The sequence below is a fragment of the Coffea arabica genome, chromosome 3c (assembly GCF_036785885.1).
Source record: "Coffea arabica cultivar ET-39 chromosome 3c, Coffea Arabica ET-39 HiFi, whole genome shotgun sequence".
NCBI lineage: Eukaryota > Viridiplantae > Streptophyta > Magnoliopsida > Gentianales > Rubiaceae > Coffea > Coffea arabica.
Genome location: NC_092314.1, coordinates 5,589,636 through 5,614,565, shown reverse-complemented (window position 1 = coordinate 5,614,565; position 24,930 = coordinate 5,589,636). Strand labels below are relative to the sequence as shown.

Sequence of the window (24,930 nt, the reverse complement as noted above, 5' to 3'; positions counted from 1 at the left end):
ATTTAATTAGATGGGTATAAATGGGTAAGTCAAAAAATGAGTTGGGTAACTCAATTATCCATTTATAACCCATTTATTCTAATTTTTTACAAGCTCATATAAATTCATTTTGTAAACTAAATTATCAATTTATATCATTTTACACCCATCATTAATTTTAAATATTTAATTCTGCAGTAAGGCAAATTCGACTTGAAATTGAATTTAATTCTGTCTTTACTCTCTCTTTTTCTCTTTTGTACATCTTTTCAATATCAGTCTTTATCGTGTTTCTCGAAATGGGTAAAGCATCTGAATTTAAGTATATACACAAGTCTCGAATTCCTTCTTGCTCCACCAGTCTATAAGGATGGTTATGCTTCACAATAGCAATTCCCATCTTTTCCCGATAAATTCCTTGGTCAATTGGAGACCGTTCTTCAAAATCAGATTGTCCACGCTTATTACAATTTGAAAGATGACGCCATAAGTTGCTTGTTCCGGTTGTTCCACCGCATGCATAATCACGCTTGCACCATTTACATTGTGCTCTTTGTGAGCCATCTGGCTCAACACATAATATTTCAAATTCCTTCCAAATCAATGACGTGAGCTGTCTCGAACGCTTAGAAGAACCTTGGATCAACTCATCTGTATTGGTAGGTTCATGGCTTGTATAAGAACATTGTTCCTGAATGTGCTCTGACAACTCATCTATTGGATCATGATGGGATAGCATTTCTGTTATCTATACTACCAACTTTGTACACCTTATCTGATATTTTTTTGTCTAAGACTCTCAGCCTTCCAATTTTGTACACCTCATCTAATATTTCTGCAACATTGATCCCAAGAACTACATGTTTTTACCAAGTATTGTCAATTTGGTCCAGCCATAAATCTACAGAGCTTTCTACTAAATAAGATCTAATGCAATCTGCAAACAAAGGTAAGCGAAACAATCATTTAACCAGTCCAAGATGTCCAAAAACTTAAGAATGGTAACATACTACGGTGCAATATTTAATTAGATTCAGCAATCTGCAAAACTGAACTTAATTAGATAATCCTAAAATTAATTATACCATTATTAGCCTTCCAAAGTTAAGCTTAACTACTTCAAATTCTTGACTGTCAAAACCACATTCGCCAATGCTTGATCCGCATGCATGCAAATGCAACCAAGAATTCTAGCAGACATGCAATGCAACCAAGAATTCTAATTAGGCACTATTTTGAATTCTAATTCTGGAGATCCGAACGAAAGAGATAACACAAGCGAACCTTTTTTTGGCCGTTAATCAAGGCAAAATAGTTGGCTGCATCGCTTGTGTGTCACCATTCATTCCGTCTGCAGGATAATAACCATTGGAATGTCTCTGTCAGTCCCACTAGTGTCTGTCATCCTATTAGACCACTCACTCCTCACGAGACAGCAGAACTACTTTTCGAACGATGCCCATATGAGCTCAGAAATCGGACATGGAAGGGGCAAAATACAAAGACGGGGAGAAGAGATGGGGGAAACAAACACTGGAGGAAGAAGGGGGGAGGGAAGCAGTGGGCTTGCTGGTGGGGAGGAGAAGAAGATTGACGGTGAAAATGGGAAATACAAAGGGTTTGGAAATGCAAGTTAAATGGGTTAAATGGGTTAGATGGGTTACCCAATTAAACTCATTTAATAAATGGGTTTAATTGGGTAACCTATTTATATCCATATATAAAAATTTAATGTACCCATATCCAGTTATTAATGGACGAGTATGGGTAAAATTAATTAAATGGTTTTATTTGACACCTCTAGTTATAATGTTGAGATGGAGTGGATATGGAGGACTTGGAAATATGATCAAGTCGTTCCCTTTAAGATCATCAAAGCAGCCATTGTCGTACACAAGCTGCACAAGGCTACATCGTTCCCAGTGGATTGGAATTTAACCATTTACTCCACAATACCTAAGATCATAAATCTAAAACTAGTTAACAACCTAGTTGCATTTGGATCGAGGAATTTGACGAGGGATTTGAAATTCTCTCAAATCTCTCTAATTATTTAGATTATTTATAAGTTATTTGAATTTGTAAATCACAAATTATTACTGCATTTAAAACATATTTTAATAAATGGTGAATTACAAGTTCAAATACTTTTTAGATAGTCCAAAAAATCAGAACGAAGTAATTAAATATGTTGGGATGAATATAGAAGGGATGAGACCAGCATTTGACATCAAACCGTAGCAAATTTATATTGCATTGAGTACATATCCTAGATAAAGATAAAGATAGGAATCATGAATACAAATTCTTTCGTAATATGTACAGGATCAATTGACGCTGTACCATTTGATTAAGAACTCCAAACAAAATCAGTTTTCTTTATCCATCGCTCAAAGAATTTGACATTGAAAAAAAAAGGGCAAATTTCACTTTACCCCCCTGTGGTTTAGCATTTTTTACATAACCCCCCTATGGTTTCAAAAGCTATACATAACCCCCTTATGGTTTGGATTAAAGTGTTAAAGTGACGGGAATGATCATTCATAACGGCGTCACCTAAAATATCAAAATTACCCTTATGTAAAGTTGAAATTTATGTATTAACCAAGGGGGGTTATGTGTATATTTTGAAAATCATAAGGGGGTTATATGATAAAATATTAAACCATAAGGGGGTTATATGGTAAAATATAAAAATCATACGGGGTTAATGTGTCATGTATTTATAAGGGTAATTTCGACATTTTTAGAAGTTCTGTTATGAGTGACTATTTCCGTTACTTTGACACTTTAATCCAAACCATGAGGGGGTTATATATAGCTTTTGAAACCATAGGAGGGTTATGTAAAAAAATAGATAAATCACAGGGGGTAAAATGTAATTTACCCAAAAAAAAAGGTGAATGCAAAAGCAGACGAAATTGATGCTTCTACCTTCCATTGATATGTACAGATTTTGGAAAATAATTTAAATATCAGCATATGATATGGAATAAAATCCTAATAACATAGAGTGGTCACAGCAGCAAAGGAGCAGATCTCAATAGAAAATCACAAAAGTCCAAATCGAAAAGCTTAGAAACCAGTAGATTAGAACAACAATAATGACAAACATGTAGGAATAGGTATAACTAAAACTAGGGAAATTTACATCATTTGAAAATCAGCAAAAATAGAAAAGACAATAGAAAAGAGAAATACCATTGCAAGTACGAGCTAACGGACGGTAGAGATCAAGATTGAGAGCGTGAGATGATACAGTAGAGCAGGAGCGAAGAGTCCATTTATAAAAGAAGAAGAAGTAATAGACGAACACAAAAAAGAAAGAAAAAAGAGGAGAAATATATTGTGATTACATGCTTGACTTCCAATAACTGCATTCATTGCTTGATCAGCACTTAAAATGTGTTGAAGAAGGTAAATTAATGATACTAGTTTACAACAAAAATAAGGTCTTTCCCTACAAAGATATAATGAGGTAAGTACGCACTTCGCACGTCTGCTTCTTTACTCGAAATTACCTCTTGCTTTCTTCTTCTTTTTTTTTGATTCAAGTGTTTGTTTAGTGCCCATGCTTGCTTGTTTTCCTCGCCATGAAAATATTTTAAATTTTCAGTGTCTAAGAGAAAGAGAAGCAGGAATCAAGAATGCTATGGAATTCTTGTTTTCCTTGCTATGAAAATATTTTAAATTTTTTTTTCAAAAAAAAAAGAATGCTATGGAATTAATTTTAATCAATTAAGGAGAATCTAGAAGATTGGTCATTTCCAATTAGCAAGAATGGGTTGGACTCAGAGAAACTTTCTTGAAAACTTCTTTGCAGATGAGTGCAGAGAAGAACAAAGAAAATAAACTAACCTTTCAAGGCAGGGTAAAAAGAAGTACTAACAAGTATGGTTCAAAGAGACCAAAGATTCCCTCTTTCCCGCAAACAAATATCTGATAAAAATGGATTCTTTTTCACTTAGCATTAACAAAATGGCATCAAGAACCTTCCCTGTTTCCCACAAGCATATAACTACCCCTTTTAAAAACTTTTTGAGAGATAAGGATCCTCTATTTCATGGTTGTCCTTTCAAATTGTACCTTAACTTGTTGCTTTTGGTGTTCAATAATCATGGATTCAGACGGTATTAATTTGTCTGGGAAGGTTTGGTCCATCTCTGAATTTTCTAGTGGTTGTTCCAGTAATTCTTCATCTCGTTGTGTATTCTACTAGGAAACTTTCCTGCGATAAGAGACTACTTGTTTTATAGAATGGCGTGCATTCCGATTATTAAATCTTCTTCCTTGGGTGCTGTGGGTGTTGTGGATGTAGCCCATCCGACCCTGCAACTCCTACCACTGTTTTGCAGCACGTCATGCTATATATACAAGGCATCATCTTGCTGATGTTGATACAATTACGTTATTTTACACACCTTGCACGGCATACAGATAAACTTTGAGAAAAAAAAAATTTATGAACAAGTTATCTTAACACATACCTTTCATAATAGAAAAGTATGAAAAACATATAAAAGCCCTGGGGTGATTGGTGTAAACTAACCCAATAACTTTTGAATTAAAAGTAATATTAGATGTGTCAAAGTAGGTGATTGGTATGGATTGAGGTAGGTTATGATTGGGTAATATGTTAATTCATTTATACCCATTAATAAATAGGTAAAAATGAGTGGATCATAAATGGGTGTAATCTTAAATGGGTATGGGTATAGGTATATCCAATAATGATCCGCTTAAAATTCTACTTATTTTTTTTGGCTTTTTTTCCCAAATTTTTTTGATAAGAAATACCCATATTTTATTGCTACTAGATTGATAAGAAATTAAAATTTATCCACCTAGCACATATGATAGGTTGCATTTTTGTTATTAAATTTATGATTCTTTGCCCTTGAATTGTACCAAATATTGTGTTAATTGGTAGATTCTACTCATGTTTAGTAATTAGTGTTGGCTGTAGGGATTCGGAGTAAAAAGGAATTAAAGATACGATTTTTCACTGGGCTTCTGTGCTGTCCAGCATGGGCACATCAAAATCTAACCCTGCACATCTGAAAAGTTCGAAATCTGGCACGTGATCTCCAGTTTCAAATTGAAGTTGCAAGAGTCGGACTCTTCAAGGAATGGATAGTCTTCTACTTTTGTTAGTATACTAGTCTAAGTTATCTTTTAACCTATTCAGAATCCATTGCATGCTCAAATCTATTCATTAATTTGGGGGGAGGGAAGATGGAGAAGTGTTAAACACTTAAACGGATAAAATTAATTACTTTAAATCCACTATTCGAAAATTACCTTTTGTCATATCCATTGTGTTTATACAAAAATTCAATTCGGTTTACGCAATTCAAATATAGTTCAAAAATTCAAAGATTTGCTTGAGTTCTCAATGTATTAATACACACAGCAGCTATATAAATACGAGACAGACAAGACAGAAGGTAAATTCGGGATAGAGAATTTGAAGCACAAACTAATCGGGATAAAACCAAGATAACACTCAAAAACAGAGTTTTAAAGAGAATTTTCAAGATAACAGAGTGAGAGAGAGAAAGGCTTCTTCTTTTTTTTTTTTTTGATAAAAAGAGAATTTTCTTTACTAAGAGAAAGGGTTCTTATTTTGTTGTTCAAGTATCTTCCCCTTCTCAATTTTAATCACTGCTTCTTCTCTGCAAATCAATTCATCTGAAATTAAATTCACTCCAACCAATTCTATTGATCAAGAAAATTACTTGGACGACTATGATAATATTATCATATTGACTTCTGTTTTATCCAAAAAAAAAAAAAGGAAATTACTTGGATGACTATGATAATTATTTGGGACACAGCCGTGAAATCCAGACGCTGTCAAGCATGAGGAGCATATTTTTCCTTTTCCTTCTAAATTAACTCACTCAGCACTCACGTACAAATTAAGCACGTGCGTTCAACCTGGTCCTTCTTGAATTGCTTATTTATTTGGCTTTTCTTGTTGATCAATCGTATTTATTTGGTTTATCATATCAGAATACTGAATCACATTTGTTCGAAACTATAATCATCGGCACTCAATTCTGAGAATCTAAACATTTAATCCAAAAAAATTAAGGAATGGAAAGTTCTACAATCCCTTTTGAATACTGTGTTGATAAGATTAAATTCATCGTTAGATATAGAATAAGAGTTATCAACTTTCAAATGATTTCAAGAGTTCTGAATCATTAGATGATGTGTGAAGTGAATTAAGATCATGAGTATGGTACCCTAAATTAATAGTTGCTGCAAGTTCTTCTATACTATTTCCGTATATCAATAATATCTCAGAAGAAAAAAAGAATATTACTGAGGAAAAAGAACCATTGGTATGATTATTGAGGAGGATAGTACTTGTTACTGTACAGATAAGTTTGGCCATTTTCATGTTAAGGGACATTTCTTGCTTTATGAATCGAATTATGAATTTTTTAATGACCAAATGATGAATCTTTTGCAGCAACGAAAAAGGGTTTCTTTGGCCGCAAATAATTTTCTCCCTTTTCTTTTAATCTCGCCCTAGCCAGATCTCCAAAATGGTTTCTCCTTCTCATTTGGTTGATTTTTATTTATGCACATTTTATCTGAATTTTGGTTATTAATTCTACATTTTCCATCAATCCATCTTTCTTTTGATGGTAGATTAACATATCGATTAATTACATATTTAATATTATATTAAAAGTCAGGTAAAAATATAACAAAAAAAAGAAGAAGATAATTGATGCTAATGGAAACGAAGATTCAACTATCATACAAATTGATAAAAAAAATATCAAGTCCAAAGCAAATAAACGAGCAAATAAAAACTAAGAACTTATTTAATACCATTTGTAAGAACTCCTATAAGACCAAGACTTTCCTTTGCTTTTCAATGGTTTTGTAGGGGATTAAAAAAAAAAAAACAAATCCATTGGTTTGTAGGAATAAAATAATGAATCTGTTTCCTTACTCTTTTTTTTCCCTTTTGTTCCTAGAGTAGTGTAAATCAGATGTAGAATTAGAATTCAGCTAGCACGCACGTCGCCCCTTCGGGCACAAAAACTGTTGACCATTCATTTCATTCTACCCACATCCATCCATCATCTCTCACAATCGATATCCGCTAAGAATTTGCTTCCTACAGTCCCACTTATCAATTAAATCAAATATATACAATTTTTTTTTAAAAAAAATTGGTGTCAGCAACATTTGTAAATTTCAAAAGCTGTCTAATAAATTTTTTTCTTCAGGTTAAATGAATTTTTTGTTCTAATTAAATTAAAGAAATTAAAACTTCACATTTAATAGACTTTAGCTAACATTCTATTGCATTTATCGTCTATTCTTGATGCCCCATATTTCCTTCCTATCTCAATAGCAGCGCAATAGCCATGAGGTTTTTGAAAACTATTTTTAAGAAAAAAAAAACAATGAATAAGCTATGAAAAAAATAGAGAAAGTTTTCACATGATTTTGTTTTCCTCTGTGACAACACCTATACCAATTCTATTTTTGTTCTAGAACCCAACCAAGTCATACAAGAGGTTAAATGAGTTAGTGTGTGACCGTTAATCATTGAGAATTCAGTGACTTTTTTAACAGCAAATGATCTAAAGTACAAGGTTCTGTCTTATTCTCTTTCTCCCTTTTCTTTTTTCTTTTCTTTCTTTGACGAAAATAAAAGTTTTTCCTTACAACTCCATCATGGGCTCTTCGACATGAACCATAAATAATCCATTTTTTGAGTTAAAAATTTGCTGGCCATTTTTTTAAAGCTTATGAACTCATTTTCATGATTCACTCTTGCATTTCATCATCGTTAGCTAGCGTATTTAGGATTGTGGGAAGTTATACATCGTCCAAGTCCAATATTGTAGCCATTCCTCTATGGAAATTCATTATCACCTTTGTGTTTTGAGTTTCATGTCCCATCTGAAATGAATTCTTATTCTCTCTTTTCACGAAGAAGCATATGCTTCTGGAAATCTGTGTGTTTTACTACATGACCACCTTCTGATTGATTTATTATCTCAGAATTCATTCAATCTTCAGGAACGAGGAACCAGCTAATTAATTAAAGAATTTCCTCTTGCAGATTTTTTTTCGACTCATTTGGACACTTGCGAAAAATGAACTCCCAACAGATTCTTGGTGAAAGATCTCAACTTAAGCTTATTTTCATGCCTGGCATTGCTAATCTAGATGGCGAAAACTCGACTACACTAATTATTGATTCCATATTGGAGGTGAACGATGAACATCTTAATTATTTGTGCGGCCAAATGGTAGTCTTAGATAAACATATTTGCTGGCCATTTTTACATTGCTTACTCGATTTGGATTGTCACGTTTTAAGCTAGCTACAAGAGAAAGTGATAGTACTTTTTTTTTGGTTCTTTTTTGGCTATTGATAATGAGTACAGGTGCCCAAGCTTGTAACATCTAGGGCTGCGGTGGCCATATGAGACAACATCCAAAGGCCTAAGAACTGCTTTCAGAGCAATTTCCATATTTTACTTCTTCTTTCTTTTTCATCTTTCCTTTTCAAAAACTATTAGTTGCCATTGCCAACCGTGCAATGTCTGATCGAATTTATTTACTGTAACAAAACATGATCATTGTTTAAAGCCATCAAATGCCGAAGGATCTTATATTATCCCCGGCATCATAGTATCCTGTAACTAAATCTACCAGTAAAAAGGCCCCATATTGTTCTTGTTAATACAATTAATTACCTTGAGAATTGAGAATTTGATGGAGAATATATAGCAAACATGCAAAATTGTTTGTGCAAAAGGAATATGAATGTATGTATATGTCTGTACAAAACTTGCACGGGCACTACTGGGCTTCAATTCAAATCGGCAAGACAATTTAATGAATCTATAAATAGAACTTGCAAGTTTTGTACTATTAATTACATTTTTTTTAATTTTGTACTATTAATTACATTTTTTTTAATGAATCTATATTATACAAGTTTAGCATATTACTCATATAATTCCATTTATATTGTATAAATAGTCATTTTTTCCTAAAATATTCTATTCATTTTTATATTCTGTCCATTAAAATTCGATTTAGACCAAAGTAATATTCATATAAACATGGGGTTGTAAAAGTTCTGCTAAATTACTTTTCTTATTTTTTAATAATTAGAGTAAATAATAAGTTCTATTAGTTTGGTTTTAATTTTTTTTTAGCTGTGAAAGAATTAAATATTTAATTGCACTTATTTCCTAATATATCTCCTTCACTCATATATTGACTTGCCACCGTTAATTAGATTAAACCTAATTGAATTATGGGATGAGATTCGATTGAAACTAATTATTAAGTTGTTATTAATTGGTCATTTTTAATGTTTGTCTTACAATCAGTATATGAAATTTTATAAAATAGCATTTTAATTTCTTTTATAACATTTTTGTTCAAAAAAAATTAAAGTTATAGAACATAGAAAAGTGCCAATGCAAATGCAAAGGAAAGAAACTAGCATAAAAGAGAAAATAGATTTATAGCCAAGAGTAGCTGCAAGAAAATTTGTAAACTTTTAGTTTTTTGATTAAGCTTCAAATTTTTTACCAGTTCATTAAGTTTTATGTTCGAAGGCTCCTATCGGTAATAAGAATTTTCTTTAGTTTACTAACTTATCACTTAACAATTTTGGAAGAATTCACTATAATAATTATGAAGAATTTGCTCCTTCTTGGGTATTTTACACCCACAAAAGCAGTGACATCCTCAAATTATGTCGTGCAGTTCCCGTGCATGGAAGCTTTTTAGTTATCAAGATTTGGCATCCAGAAAACGACTTACACATTTTTAAAATCTAATATTAAGAAAAAAAACTAGTGCTTGGGAGAATACTGAAAATGAGACAAGTATCTAAAAGTACAAAAAAAGAAAAAAGAAAAAAAGAAAATTGACCAACATAATTAAAAATATTCAATGGCAACTAAAAGAATATAAAAATGTGTTGATCAGTTACTATCATCATGATAATTATCAGTTACAATTTATAGGCCACATATCATGCTCAATTATATGCCTCATGTTATAATTATTGCATACTTATTATCTTTAATCATCTTTGCATATTCATTATCATCAATTGCAGGACTAAACATAATAATAATTTGCTTAACAACAATTCTGTTTTTCTTTTGGTTTTTTCTTCACTGAAATTCTGAATATGGTCAACACCATATTTCCTGTACAATTTTGTGGCTCTTGCGAATCTCAATACTTATCAAGAGTAGTCTAATAATATGCAGATACGTGGTGGTCAGTATGTTTTGAAGTCTACAAAAATTTGACAAAACTAGCAATAATTGAACAAATGTGTGAAGAAAACGACGATATTAATTTGGATTAATATTATATACAATGTTAGTGTAAAGATTTGTTATACTAACAGGTGTATATATATGACACATAGATAAAAAGTAAATTTAAATATTAAATGGTGATGGTGTGGCGTTCATTTAAACTTTTTTGTATTTAAAAAAAAGAGTTCTGTCTAATAAGTGTCGATTGGACACTCGTTAACGAATGTACATCAGATTTTAGATTTTTGAAAAGGTAAGATTAATTAAAAAGAGTGTATAAATCTAAGAATATTTACTAATTGTTAATATGTATATATACATGATAGATTAGATAAAACATAGATGCGTTAACTAAGATTTTTTTAATAATAATAGATGAAGTATAAAGCAAAAGATGAAAATGAACTCACGGACCAAAATCAAATAAACATCAATAAATAAACATATTACTATCACTCATCACACTTTCATCTACTTTTTCTATATCATTTTTTGCTCTTTTATCTTTCTTTTCGATAAATATACTTGCCAACACGTGGGATGCACGAAACAAATTACTATGGTAAACACCTTCATTTGTAATGAATGAACAATCTCGCAACAAGGCTATATACACACATTGAGGTGACTAATCTGTTTTCAAGAATAATTTTGGAAAGAAAACACTTTGATACATGTGAGGTGAAAAAATAATTAAATTATATGTTAAAAAAATAAAAATTTTGAAGAAAAATATAACGATTTGATATATGTGAAGTGAAAAAATAATTAAATTATATGTTAAAAAAACATAAAAATTTAACAATCCAAGGCCAAAAGGCCTTGTTAAATTAGCTCAAAAAAACTGAGAGACTGTAAATTGAACCCAAATGGAAATACTGAGAAACTGTAACTCATTTCAATTACATACCGACCAGTAGAATTTGTTAAATTGGTAATCCTCCTTCCTCATTCAGGATTTGGGGCCAGTACGTACGATTGGGAGTTTGATACAATTATACAGTTTGTTGTACATTTTACATGATTTAATATATACTTACATTTCTTTATTTTCTACTTCAATTTTATTCTTGTACATCAACTCAATAAATTAATATAATTATGATTATAAACGTACCACATTTTCTAAAAAATTATATAATAACTAGTATAACAATTACACAGCAAGCCCAATTGCACCGACTCCAAGCCCCTTATCAATATATAGCTTCAATCACAAAACCTCATCAAACATGCTTAGCAAACTTAATATAAGATCTAAACTTCAATTAAAAAGCTACAACTAGTTCCATGCCAAAAAAAAAAAAAAAAAATTTAAGTCTGCGCCGGAGAAATTAACAAGAAATACTAGTACTAGTCCTAATCATCAAAATCAACCAAAAAGAAAAGGTAGTCCTCCTGCAGAGCCCAAGCAACAACTGCCAAATATTCAAAGTACAACTATCCATTTTAAAGACAACTGCATTAGACCCTAGACCCTGTAACACCTGCGGTACCTTTGGGCTCAGTTCCAGGTGCACCAAGACCATAGTCAGGGTCCCTGTACCCTGGACCATATCTGCTGCTGAACATCCCAGCATGGATCAGCAGCACATAGAGCAATTGAGTCACTCCTAGCGCTATTATGAACCCCTCAAGAACCTTTAACCTCCATCCCCTCCGGCCTCCAACATTTATCTCCTTGCATGCCAATCTGCATTATTTCACAACCCCACGGTGCAAAAAAGATGAAGTTATACCCTGGAGTTCATAAGATTGGAGAAAATTGAGTATGTTATATTGTATATTATACCCGAAAGCTAGAATAGTTACGGCCCATGCGACTAAGGAAGATGCTCCAGCAGCCGCTAGACTGTCGCTTCTCCAAGCCCTTAAATGGTTTCCACCTGCTAACTTCGAAGCAATCCCCAGAACGGAAGCTAGTATGGCGAATGTCAGGAAGAACGGGGTTGCTCCGTTTCCTCCAAAGCCTGAAACATACGTGACAAAGGATGTCGTGGTTTTAGATGATTAACCATGCAGCCCACCTATCATTTAAAGTTTTTAAGCATAATTTTGCATTTCAACCATCTGGAGATATCTATTTTGAGCACCTAAAAGTGCATGTAACTTAAAAAACCAAAAAAAAAAAAGGCATGAAAATGTCCCTAATGAAATACTGCTTTCTTGCAGTGCTTAAAACAAAGCTTGAGAAACAGTCCCAAACGGAATAATGCTTTCTTCAGTAATTTCGGTTATTTCAACTGTCTCCATATAGTAGGAAAACTGAAAATTGTTTTGGATCCAGAACTCATATTTGTGAAAAAGAAAAAAGTACAAAACTAAGCTGAAAGAACGAACACCTTGCTTACAATAATGTTTTTTGTTGTGTACATGCATGAATAGGAGGAGGAGGATGGGAAAGAATGGAATAGAGAGCTTACTGGGATGGTTAGTCTGGCCATTGATGTAATGATTGAGGCACCAACTCGCAAAGCCTAAAACGATGAAATACATAATCAGGTTCAGAAACAGTAATGGAGCAGCCAAGCTTCTTCCAACCGTTCTAGCCATATCTTCTTCTTGGTTCTTTGTTGATCTTCACTTCAGCAATGCAAAACCAACGGGCAACAGCACACTAATTTGTCAAGAACCAGTTAAAAAAAAAAACAGATTGATGGTTCTTTGTTTGGTTATCTTGAAAGTGTAAAGCTTTGGGAAAACAAATGTGGAAAACGGTGAGGGCTATATAGAAAGGAAATGGACCAGTTTGGGATCGAGTACGTGTCATGCTTGTTGGTTTCGAGTGCGTACAGGTGTAGAGTGCAGGGACACTTGTCAAATTCTGTCCTAGGATTGAGACCATCAAGATGCAAGATTGCAATTTTCATCTTCTTTTTCTGATGTTGAAATCTCCAATCCTTTGAACCAACGGTGCATAAAACTAGATCATATAATAGTAATAGAAGAACTGCACTACCATGACACTTTAAAATCTCGCAATTCATATAATGGTAATGTAAACTCAAGCTAATGAATCAATTAGGAAACCTATAGAAAAAAGACTCTTTTTTTTTATTAATTCAATTTTTCATTGAACAAATCTAAACCATATCTGGATCCATTTGGTTCTTTCCTAAGTTGAACTAGTCTAAGGTTCATTTGAGTCTAACGTCAAACAGATCCAACTAAAAACGTAGAGCCATATGGGCCATATTACCACTATGGTTAATTAAAAAAGATTAAAGGAGCAGTTGCATGGCTAGTGATGATGTCTTGAAACTAAGTGATATACATCAACTTTGATGTCAAAAGTGAACAGAATGAGCACTTTGGCATTTGATTGAGACTTGTATTTTATCCACTAAGCATTCGTCACCTAAAGGGTCCTTTCTCCCCCTTTGCCTTCAATAATCATCTTCATCCTAAAAGAAAGGTTTTTTTTTTCTTTTAATAAACAAAAAGAAAAATTTTTAAAAGGGAAAATCCTTCAAAATGTTACTCACATTTCATGAAATAAAGTTTTTTGTTCTTCACTTTTAAAATGATAACTTTACATACCGAACAAATTTAAGTTAGCAAAATATGATCATAACCTAAATTTTAAACTACTTTTTTATATGTAATCATTTTTTTATGTACAAAAAGGTCATATTCAACTTTTTTTTAATAGTAAAAACGAATACAGATTAGATTACATTTCACTTTTTTCGGAGAAAAAATGAATATGTTCGGCTCAAGTTTTAATTTTTCAAGAATAAAAATTAATATGAATCGAATCATTTATTTAACTACAATAGAGATCTAACCCTTATACCTCCAAGAAGTGTCTATATGAGAGATTTTCAAGATGAAAAATGGTTGAAAACATAAGTTGTGAATCAATTTTACCACTTTAATTTTGTAAAAGATTGTAAAATTATATATTTTAAAAGGGGCGGATAACAAAATTTATTTGACTAAATATAACTGACGTTTTAAAGAACTTTTTCTTTCTAAAACATTCCGGCGATAAGTTTGAAAACTGGGCCAATGGATGATGCAAAACCGCGGGCTAGAGAGCCGTGGATTGTTCTGGAGAGGGTGAAAGACGGAACATTGACAAGTCGTCTCGACTGTCCGCTAAAGTGTTATACAACGTATTGGATTGGTCCACATAATGATGCCTAAGGAGACCGAACTTTATTAACTCATCATTATGCCGATAATCTTTGCAGATGTCATGTCCTAAAAATATATAAAATATATATTAATCTTTCCTCCGTTCATAATATATACACAATCAGTATTGATGAGTGATAACTATAAAAAATTTTAATTTAAAATTTAATTATTTCACATGTATCATAAATCTCACTGTGATAGTGTATACATTATTAATATATATAAAATTTACTCATAAAATATAACGAAAATACGTGGCCCGAGTAGCTAAAATACATTTTCATCAACTCAAATGTGTAATTGGTTAAAATCAATGGCATTTTCGTCAACTCAAATATTTTAACAGCCAACTTGATAACTTAGGGATTAAATTAACCCCGAAACTTACTCCCCCCTAATCATCCTATTTATTTCTGTGTAAGTTCCCTTTCTTCTTTTTTTTTTTCCCTCATTCTTTCAGGGTTTTCTTGTGTGTTATTATTTCATTTGGTTTGTTCATTATTTGTAAAGAATTATTTATTTGTACAATGAACAAATTTTTTAATAATTTTTTTATTTTCGCAATTTTCATTTAATGTTACGTGCATATCAAAATATAGAACGTGGTATAATATTATTTTAAGAAAATACTATTCAAATAATCCTCTATCCAAAGTCCAAACACACTCAAAATTTTTTTTGCCTTGCTTTCTTTCTTTCTTGCATCAAGATGTAAACGATAGCATAGAGGTCAATCCACCTTATTGATTCAGAAAGCTGCCTTACTTACATGTAAACTTGGCACCAGGATATACCCTGCACTTAAATTAAACACTAAGCAAGAAAAATTTATTATCCATCATGTTGGACTAATTAATGAGTTTAAGGATAAGAAAACAGCCAGTAACATCTTCTTCATTACATATTCCCCTGAAGTCTTTTCTCATCATTCAAGGGCTTGTAAGCAAGAACACTTCAGAAAGAGTTCCTCAACTGCATCAAACATAAGGTCTTGAAAAATTGTAATAAAAAAAAACCCAAATATTGATAAAATTGAATATTCTTGGCTACTAGTGTTGTTGATGCATCTCTGCAGCTGCATTTGGGTTGGGGGAAACCAGGCTTTGGACATAAATTCTAAGAACAGTATGAATACCAGACCGTGGGAGGAACCTGAAGGAGTCATCTTTTGGATCATAGAGTCTGAGTTCATCTTTAAGCTCCACCAAAAATCTTTCACTGCCTGGAATGCACAGTGCCCTAAACACAAGACTTGTCTTGTCAACCGGGACACTAAGCACCTTGGTCCAAGATTCTCCAACCCCATATTCCTTCATAACCCACAGCTCTACAAAATGATCCCTATAATTCTTACAAACGAAACAAAGACTCCCTCCAAAAGTTCCCAAATCAGATCGAAAACCATTGCGGCCTGATATCCCTGTCCCTCCATTTGTTTTTAGTGCCAAGTCAAGAGAACCGAACGTCTCTGTTGCTAAATCAAGAAAAACAACGTTGAAATCCCAGCCTGCATTATGCAATTCCCAGTGGAGCCTCCCATTGACGAGACAGCCGCAGTCCCCCACACTAGGGAAACCACCTTGAAACTCCCCAATGCTCTTCCAAGATCCAGTCTTTACGCTATAAACTAAAACTTCAGACCCTGAGGGACGATAGTCTTCATCTAAGGAGCAGACAACTTTCACCACTTTATAATCATCACTATCCTTATCATATCCGAAACCACATACTTGGTAGTGATCTCCCTCCTTAAGTAGGTCCACTGTTGGGCTACTAAAACTGGGCAATTTCTTGAATTTTCTAGTTGATGGATTCCACAAGAACACACCTGTTCTCATGCAATCAATGCAAAATAGCCCATCACAGCATCCCACAACGTTAAAGTACCTACTCAGTCGAAGAATAGGTGGATAATCAATTTCATCCTCAGCTGCATTTGCAGGCTGCCGTTCATGCAACAAAGAGGCAAGAGAGCAATCTTTGAGATAACAATCTGTGAGATCAATTCCCACAGTGAGCAGCTGTAGTTGTTCTCCATCTTCTGATGAGCTGAAAGCACAGAGGTGATCTTTGATGAATTGAGAGCTTGAGATTAGGGACAGCCACGATTTCGAAACGCATTTGAATTTCGAAAGGGATTTGACTGGTAGCCTTAGGAGGATCTCGGTGATTACTTCAAAGGGGAGGTCAGGCAATATTAAGGGTTGGTTTGAATCTTCGGATGGGTTGGGATTGGTGGCTCCATTTCCTTTGCTTTCCATCTGGAGGTTTGTGCTGCTGCGCAGGAAGGAAGAACTTATACATTACTCGTTGCATTCATCTACAGAAAGTAAATTCAGCTTATATTATTGTTTGTATCATCAGTATACACCGCGTTGAAAACTATAACTGGAATTCGTCAGAGTCCTGCACTTGAGCTTGCCTTGCTCTTTATGTTGAACACGTCAAACTAAAGACACAATCTTCATACAAAGGGGAGACTCTTTTATGTTGAACAATTCTACGACGTGTAACTTTGATTATGATAACGTCAATCTGACTTTCATAGTTAAAAAAAAACCATGACATAACTAAATCTTATGAAGCGTGATGGTTAGACGCAGGACCTGATTAAGCGTGGGCCTTGTTTGGAAAGTAATTTTTCTCCAAAAAATTTCTATGTTTTTCATAAACGCATTTTTTAATCATTCTTTTATCTCATGTATATCAAATCGTTACAGGTACATTTTTCTATGAAAATTTCAAAATATAATAATTCAAACGGCCTCATTGGTACAAAATATTAATTGATATTATTGAGTGTGTTTGGATTGCTGAATTATCCCAAATAATTATATTTCACTTATATCATCATAAACACATTTCTCAATTCACTATTTTATATTTTCAACTGCATTATTATTCAGTACGCAAAGACAAGTCATAAATACACAAAGAATTTTTTTTTTTTTTTTTGCATTAAATGCTGATGAATATTATTCCATACGCATCATCCATCCATTTTCCACTAGCAAAATTAACGAGGCTTGTGGACGAGTTGGTACAAGACAGGTTCTCAAAAATATTTCCTCAAATCTTTTTGTACTAATAAATAACCCGCCTTACGTTGATCTGTTATCGAATCTATGAAATATTAGATAACTGATGGACATGAGGGAAAATAAGAACACTGAAGAGAGGATGCTGCAGGATTGAACTGGTTTTTTCAACTTTCAACATTCAAGAACTGAGAAAACAATTCAGTGCCACTCTGTTGACTCAAAAGTCTAAAACATACATGATACGCAGTGTATAGCCGTGGAAAAGGTAGGAAAAGTCTTGATGGCATCAGCTGCACGGAGCAATGGCGAGAGAGAAGAATCAAAAGGAAAAAGACCATACCGGAATAACTAGAAAAGTTGAGATAAACCAATACAGTAACGAGGATACTACTACCAAACAAGGAGTTCATTACGTAAACACAAAGTGTACAATACACTGTTGTAGGTGTTTTAAGTCTGATACATCATTAAGCAAATTAGGCAAAAGATAAGCAGGTGGGCATGCAAAAGTGACACAAACTTCATCAAAGGATCAACCTACCAAGAGCATGCTATGACAAAACATCAGCTGCCCAATTACATTCTCCATGCTTAAATTTCAGGCGACAGTTCAAGCCCTGATAGTCCATGATCAGATTCTTAGTCTTGTGTCCTGCTCGTTGAGGCCTGCACATATAATTCACAATTTCCTGAGAATCAGATTGATAGTCAAGGAGGAAATATTGACATTCTTTTTCTGTGATGAATGCTATGTATACAGGAAAGAGATTCCCAAAGCTGATTCAGCGATATGCATCAGGTCTAAGATTTACTACGCATGCAAGCATTCGGTAAGAAGTTGCTGGACGTGGAAATGCAAAAGCCAAGAAACTAATAAACTTCTAATAACTGTAGCTGAGTTAAGCATTTCCCTAGGAGCTAGAAACACCAATTCCGTTTTGCAAAGCCAAGAACTGGAAAAAAAAAGGAAGAAATTCAAAATTGAAAGACACAGAATTTATGAAACGTAAGTTGAAAGCGGTAACAGACCAACAAAGCTAAAGCATCAAATTAAGGATCAGGGAAAAATATTAGTGATTCTCTATGTGATTTAGATAAAGAAAATTAAAGTGCTTGCAACAATTTCTGGAAATTTATCATGCGTGCTAACAGACAACACAGCATAAAGTGTGTTTTCCCCTCTACGTTTGAAACTGATTTCTATGTGTCACTTTAGAGCTTTGCAGGCTATATCGTTTGTTTCTTGCCTCAACCTTGGTTGAATGGATACTGCAACTTATTTAAGGTCTCAAACTAGCACTTAAGGAATAGAGATGCAAGACTGCATTAGATCCAAGTAGAGAAAATTTGCAGATTTGAGGAATAGCTTTACATGAGCTTAACTTAAACATGAATCATAAAGAGAGACCTTGAGGTATTAACAGAAACAGTTCAAGAAAAAAAAAAAAAAGCAAGAGAAAGCAAGAAATATTGATAATGCAAACATGATTGCGGTAAACTTTCCGGACAATACTACCTCCAAATCATCTGTAATGTTACCGTTAAATCTATATTTGTATATCGGTTAGAAATCTAAACCAGTTTATGAGCAATCGAAATTTGAAATGACAAACATCAAAATCTTTAAGTTACTCAAATGCCGCACAACTTCCAAAATAATCTGCCACTTCAGAAGCTTAATGGCGCCCTACTATCAAGAAAATCAAAATCTTCAATTTTCTGATATGCAAGACTTTCATAATTTAAGTGGTAAGCAAGAATATTCACATTCATTTCTAAACTATTTCACTTATTGGGAATTGAAAACTGCAACAAAAATAAAAATGCTAGTGAAAATACTTAGGAATTCTCGGCAGTTTCACATTACACGTACAAGTTTTCTTTTTTCAAGTATAAGCTGAATTAGAAAAAAAAAACTGTAATTACTTACTTTAAGTGTCCTCAACTGTAGTCCACTCATCATAGTTGTTGCATCAACTGAACCGGGTGAAACTAGGCTTTCAACATAAATACTCGCAGACCTAGTGTAGACAGACCTCAGGAGACGCCTGGATTTGTTATTTTTGGGATTCAAGACTCTGACATCACTTTCAAGCACCACTAGAAGTTTACCATTCTCCAATTGGTACAATACTGAAAGAAAATACCTCTTGTCGTAGCTCAAGGCAGAAACCACCTTTGTCCAAGATTCAATAACTCCATATTCCTTCAAAACCCAGAGATCTACAAGACCATGCTCATAATTCCTGCAAAAGAAATAAAGGCTCCCACCAACAGTTTGTATGTCTGTTACAAAACTGTCACGATTCGATTTGATCGCATCTCCAGGTAAATCAAGAGATCCATATGTCTCTGTAGCTAAATCAAGAAAAACAACATATGGACAAAATGCTCTGTTCAATACCCAATGGACCTTCCCCTCCGCAAAAGTACCACAGTACCTGTTTCCGCTTCCGCTCATTGGATAACCATCAGGAAAATCCCCAATTCTCCTCCAAGTATCAGTTTTTGTACTATAAACTTTAACCTCAGAAGCAAAGGGCTCCCAATCTTCAGCACAGTAGCAGGTTACTGCCACTACTTTATAATCATCGTTAGTCTCGTCGTATCCAAAACCACATGAAGCATAGAATTTATGCTCACTCGTTTTTTCAAAACTAAAATCAGGCAATGTCTTTGATTTTCTGGTAGATGGGTTCCATAAGACGAAACCTTCTCTAGTAGTGCAAATGCAAATCAACCCATTACAACATCCCACTAAGAGAACTGACTGATCACGGCATTCCAATTGGGGACAAACTATTTCAACTGCATCACTAGGCTGTTCATACAACAAAGAAGCAAGAGAACAGTGTTTGAACCTGCCAGAATTATAGTCTATAAATAGCAAGTGTTCTCTGTCCTTTGATGTACTGAAACTGAGGTGACGCTTGATGAAATGAGGGCTTAACGTTAAGGAAAGCCATGATTTTGAAACGCACTTGAATCTCATGAGTGACTTCACAGGTAGCCTTGCCAGAATCTCAGTGATGACTTGAAAGGGAAGATCCGGCAGTATTAAGGGGTGGTCTGAAACTTGGACTGAAGAGGAAGGAATTTGTTGGCCTATGGCCATATTTTCATTGCCTTCCATCAGAGGAAGTTTGGCTCTGTAATTGGATGTTTCAGCTTCAAAGAAGAAAAGGGCAGTGGTTGGTTTTTGAGCTCAAGCTTCAGCCTGAAAACAAACACCTTCAGCAGCAACCCAAATGACAGAAATCGGAAGAGAAGGGGCAAAGATCTAGGGTTCACTGTACAGCTTTTGCCCAAGTACAAAAAATGTATGCAAATTTCACACAACAATCTTAAATTACATGATTTTGAATTTTGTGCCCCAGAAATAACTGTAGTGATGGATCTTCTATTCTTCTTCCATAGTAAAGTGAGCCAGCTAGCACTCCTGTGTAAGTGTCAAAATTTGTGTCAAATAGTTAGAATTTATTTGGATTGCATTTTTTTAAAACAAAAATTCTACATCTTTCATCAAATATTTTTTATTATTTTTCATGTCATATACATCAAATTGTTACGCACAATTCTTCACAAAACTCCAAATAGGCTCTTAGTCAATCTTCCTAAACTAGTTCACTCACTATATAAAGAAACAAATTGCAAACACTTGCCACATGAGACCTTTTTTAAAAGTCCATGCCAAGTTACTTCGCTGTTGCTACTGTTCTTGCCAGTACGGTACTTCAGCAGAATAGGACGATAGTGAAACCAGCATCTCCGCATAAGTGCTTTCAATTTGGGTGAATAATAACATTGACAAACATTTTCTTGATTACTTCACCCATTAGCACTTGAAAATTGCTAAAACCAAACTTTAATCAGTCTTAAAACAGAAATGAGACATGTTAGATAGTTTGTTATGCACTTTCCCACGTAGAAAGACTTTCAGAATTTCAGCAGTTTAATTCATCTTTAGAGTTTAAATGTACAAATTCAGCAGTGAAAATGATTATGAAATCCTAGTCAAACAGAATAACATTTGCAGGCATTCGTTTTTTTCGAGTATGGAGCTGAATTGAAGAAAAGGGTTACTGTGATCACTTACGGGCTGTATCCCTGATCATAATCCAAAGAGTTTATAGTTGTTGCCACTCCGGTGCGCCATTAGCATCCTGCGAGACCATGCTTTCAACAGAAAACACTAGCAACCCTTGTGTAAATAGACCACAAGAGACTCAAGGCAATATGTATGTGCAACGGAAAAATGGTTAACTATCCATTTGAGGACATAAATGGCCTGCAGCTGTGATTCGAGCTAAAACACATAATTGGGTGGAGGAAGGGAGAATATCAATTTGGCAGTGGCAGGCATGATAAAGTAACATAACTTCTGCACAATTTAAGATAAACTAAAGCTGCAAGCAAGAGCACCATCTTCTTGCTATGGTATGGCCATCTGTCAATTAATATATATATAGGAGAAGAAAAGATAATAAATATAGGAGAAAAACATTACTAATAAACAACCTAAGTAAATTAGCATGTATCACATGCTAAAAATCGGGAATATAAATGAAAGAAAAATGTAAAAATTCTAAAGCTAGTGATAAATAAAAATCAAACCATTGGAGTAAAGTAATAGAAAGATACAAGGAATTGCAAATGCTTATCACAAGCAGAAAAAATGATTTATCATGTGATTGGAGAAAATGTAGAAAAGTCAAATGATAGGTTGATTGGTTAAAATTATCAAAAAAAAAAAAAGTCATGCTTAATAGTTAATATTAATGTGTAAATAGTAAGGAAATAATGTATTTATCTGGAACACTAATTTAAAATAAAAAAGTAAAAAAGCAATGATTCGATTATTACCAAAAAAAAAAAAAAAAGAAACCAAGACATAGACATTAATAATGGTCACGTACTAGCAAGAAAGGACATCCAGTTGTTCACTCGTTGAAGTTATCCTTGGCGTAAGTGGAGAATTACTATTGATTCTCTTTAACTAAGAAAAGAAAGAATGCCCCCTTGGCATTATTAAATCCTTCTAACTCAGAAACTTACCAAATAGAGAACTGAACAATGTTGGTAAAATATTGATACAAAAGAATTAAATATAAGACCGACATTGAAACCAAACACAATAAAAATAATTTATTCATGCACAAAATAATAATTAGTTCCAAATAAATCTTAACTCGTGTTTTGATTTTGATCACTCTAAATAATGGTGAAAATAATATCTTATGAGAGCTGTTGATATATAAGGGAATATATTAATATTTGATTAATCTTAAAAAATGGTAAAGAAAATAATTTAATAAGAAAAAACCATCAAAGAAAAATAATTGAAAAGATATCCAAATAAGCGCCATATGAATGTGATTGTAAAAAATGGGTAATTGATTTCAAATTGTCTAATTATAATGACATAGAATCTATTTTTGCCTTAATCTCTTAAATTGGAGAAGGCATGAATTGTATTAGAATGCAATTGATTTGTAATTGACTAATCGTAATGAAAATATGTATAGAGTTGGTCCAATTTTGTAAATTAGAGAGTGAACAATCTAAATTTTGGTAAGAATGGATTATAAAATAAGAGACAAATAAGTACAGTATCTCTATTTTTAAGGAAACAATACATAAATCCACTTAAAAAGAGAAATTAATGGATAGAGGAATTCTTTATTTTCTCAAATAATTTCAAATTGAATAAAAAACTTATTTTGGAGGCAATTTTGGTAATAATAATAAAAAAATGAAGCTAAACATTAGGAATAGACACATGATTGGACAAAATTAAAAGAGGAAAGCTATGGGTTGGTGATAAAAAAAAAAAAAGAAAAAGTAAAACAGAATTAGTAAGGACATATATAAAGTAAGAAATTAATAGATTAATTAAATTTTATTATAGATAAGCAAGTGAAAAATGAATGGAAATAAAAGAAAAAAAATCACCAAGAAACACAAAACATTAAATTTGTCCAATTGCTGACAAGAAAGGGTGCCTACTTCGCATAATCTAATAGCAATATTGCATCCAACTCAATAACATATTCCATAACATATTCAACCTAATAGCATCCAACACATACCACGTATATGTTGTGTCTGTGTGGGTACGATATAACAGTACTGAAAACTATTCCATTACTAAAATTATTTATGCACAACATATTCTTAGCCGAATGACAATGGAAGCAGGTGCCCGCAATAAAAAATGGGGCTAGGAGTAGGAATATGGGGAAATTTTCTCTCCCCCTTCCCTCCCCCCTCCCCGGCAGCTAAATAGGGGTAGGAGGCGGGGGAGCATACTCCACTCCATCCCTAACCCCATCTCTCATGTCAATTAAATTAAATTAAATTACACACACATATATATATGTACATGTGTGTGCATGTGTGTGTATATATATATATATGTATGTATGTACATAACCCAAATAACTAATAGTTATACATAACTAATAATCTAGCTGTAGTAGCAGTTGTGATTGTTGTACCACACTTGCTATTCATCGATTGCTATTACACCACTGTTTTTTATTACTTATAAGCTGCTATGTTTGGATTGTAGTTTTCTAATAAAAAATTTTATATTTATCATGAACATATTTTCTAATTACTTTTTTTACTCGTATATATCGCATTGATACGGCACATTCTATTATGAAAGAAAAAAAAAATCCAAACGGGAGGATTTGCTAAAGCAACTTAGGTAGTGACCTCTCGGTATAGTCTTCCATGGGCCTACTTGTTTCCGTGTTCAGATATCTATCCGTATTGACTCGTTTTGAGTACACCAAGAAGGAACTGGAAGTTGATAGATTTCAGACTTGTTGGAGAGTACTTGGATATGCATACCTGTTCTCCGCGTTCAAAAGTGCACCTGATCTGTAGCTTGTGTTGTTATCTTCCCAAAAAAAAAAAAAAACGCAACTCGATGCTCGTTCAGCTGAATATCGTGGACGATTCGTGGTGTTTTCCTTCCCAGCAGGCGCTTGTGGGGAAAGCAGGACAGGGGTGGGGCGGAAGGGAAGGGGGAAGTGGGGGTGAGACGGGGGAGAAGAGTTATTTGACAACGGAGCAGGAGACTCGTCCCAAAACTGCCCTGTTGCCATCCATAAATCCATCATATGACATGATTTTAGAATAAGAATGTGCAAAAGGGGATGTTATTCTTCGAAATTATAATTTCCTTTTCCAAATATTCTTCATTCACTGTCTCAGCTCTATGAGAAGGGAAGTAATGTGCATACATCCCCTGGAAAAAGAAGCAAAATCAAAGATAAATCGCATGACATGAATTTTTGTCCAGAAACAGAATTAATTTAAAAAAATTGCTACGTTTTTCGTGAACATATTTTTTAATTACCTTTTTATTTCACATATATCAAATCGTTACAGTAATTTTCTTACAAAAAATCTTAGAAAAATGC

The 24,930-nt window shown here is 33.5% G+C and overlaps 3 protein-coding genes and 1 long non-coding RNA gene across 8 annotated transcripts; all 4 read right to left on the bottom strand.

The window, feature by feature from the left end:
- Positions 1-380: 380 nt before the first annotated feature.
- Positions 381-1,597, bottom strand: LOC140037596 (uncharacterized). The gene is made up of 2 exons (XR_011841512.1): positions 1,264-1,597; positions 381-916 (listed from the first exon to the last, which is right to left on the bottom strand). It is a non-coding gene; the product is annotated as an uncharacterized lncRNA (long non-coding RNA).
- Positions 1,598-11,486: 9,889 nt separating this feature from the next.
- On the bottom strand, positions 11,487-13,022 carry LOC113734922 (membrane protein PM19L-like). Its single transcript, XM_027261693.2, has 3 exons — positions 12,737-13,022; positions 12,106-12,283; positions 11,487-12,006 (listed from the first exon to the last, which is right to left on the bottom strand). The coding sequence occupies exons 1-3, from the start codon at positions 12,864-12,866 to the stop codon at positions 11,778-11,780; spliced, it is 537 nt and encodes a 178-aa protein (XP_027117494.1). The 5' UTR covers positions 12,867-13,022; the 3' UTR covers positions 11,487-11,777.
- A 2,235-nt stretch (positions 13,023-15,257) lies between these two features.
- LOC113733682 (F-box/kelch-repeat protein At3g23880-like) lies at positions 15,258-16,894 on the bottom strand. Its single transcript, XM_027259883.2, has one exon. It carries the CDS (start codon positions 16,715-16,717, stop codon positions 15,506-15,508), a length of 1,212 nt encoding a protein of 403 aa, XP_027115684.1. The 5' UTR covers positions 16,718-16,894; the 3' UTR covers positions 15,258-15,505.
- Positions 16,895-17,885: 991 nt separating this feature from the next.
- On the bottom strand, positions 17,886-24,619 carry LOC113734372 (F-box/kelch-repeat protein At3g23880-like). Of its 5 annotated transcripts, XM_072082055.1 has the most exons (6): positions 24,356-24,619; positions 21,594-21,660; positions 20,851-20,936; positions 19,645-20,714; positions 19,428-19,545; positions 17,886-18,163 (listed from the first exon to the last, which is right to left on the bottom strand). In XM_072082055.1, the coding sequence occupies exons 4-6, from the start codon at positions 20,628-20,630 to the stop codon at positions 18,137-18,139; spliced, it is 1,131 nt and encodes a 376-aa protein (XP_071938156.1). In that variant the 5' UTR covers positions 20,631-20,714; positions 20,851-20,936; positions 21,594-21,660; positions 24,356-24,619; the 3' UTR covers positions 17,886-18,136. The 5 variants fall into 5 exon arrangements, with proteins under 5 accessions (XP_071938156.1, XP_071938153.1, XP_071938154.1 ...); XM_072082052.1 differs by having other exon boundaries at positions 19,428-20,714; positions 24,356-24,609; XM_072082053.1 differs by lacking the exon at positions 20,851-20,936 and having other exon boundaries at positions 19,428-20,714; positions 24,356-24,609.
- Positions 24,620-24,930: the final 311 nt, after the last annotated feature.

Bases quoted from the DNA above. Each gene is read 5' to 3' on its own strand.
- LOC113734922 (XM_027261693.2), bottom strand. From the start codon at position 12,866: ATGGCTAGAACGGTTGGAAGAAGCTTGGCTGCTCCATTACTGTTTCTG. The intron at 12,284-12,736 runs GTAAGCTCTCTA...CGTATGTTTCAG, and splicing joins TGGCCAGACTAACCATCCCA to GCTTTGGAGGAAACGGAGCA. The intron at 12,007-12,105 runs GTATAATATACA...GAAATAATGCAG, and splicing joins GTAACTATTCTAGCTTTCGG to ATTGGCATGCAAGGAGATAA.
- LOC113733682 (XM_027259883.2), bottom strand. From the start codon at position 16,717: ATGGAAAGCAAAGGAAATGGAGCCACCAATCCCAACCCATCCGAAGAT.
- LOC113734372 (XM_072082052.1), bottom strand. From the start codon at position 20,630: ATGGAAGGCAATGAAAATATGGCCATAGGCCAACAAATTCCTTCCTCT. The intron at 18,164-19,427 runs GTAAGTAATTAC...TTATATGTGCAG, and splicing joins TACAGTTGAGGACACTTAAA to GCCTCAACGAGCAGGACACA.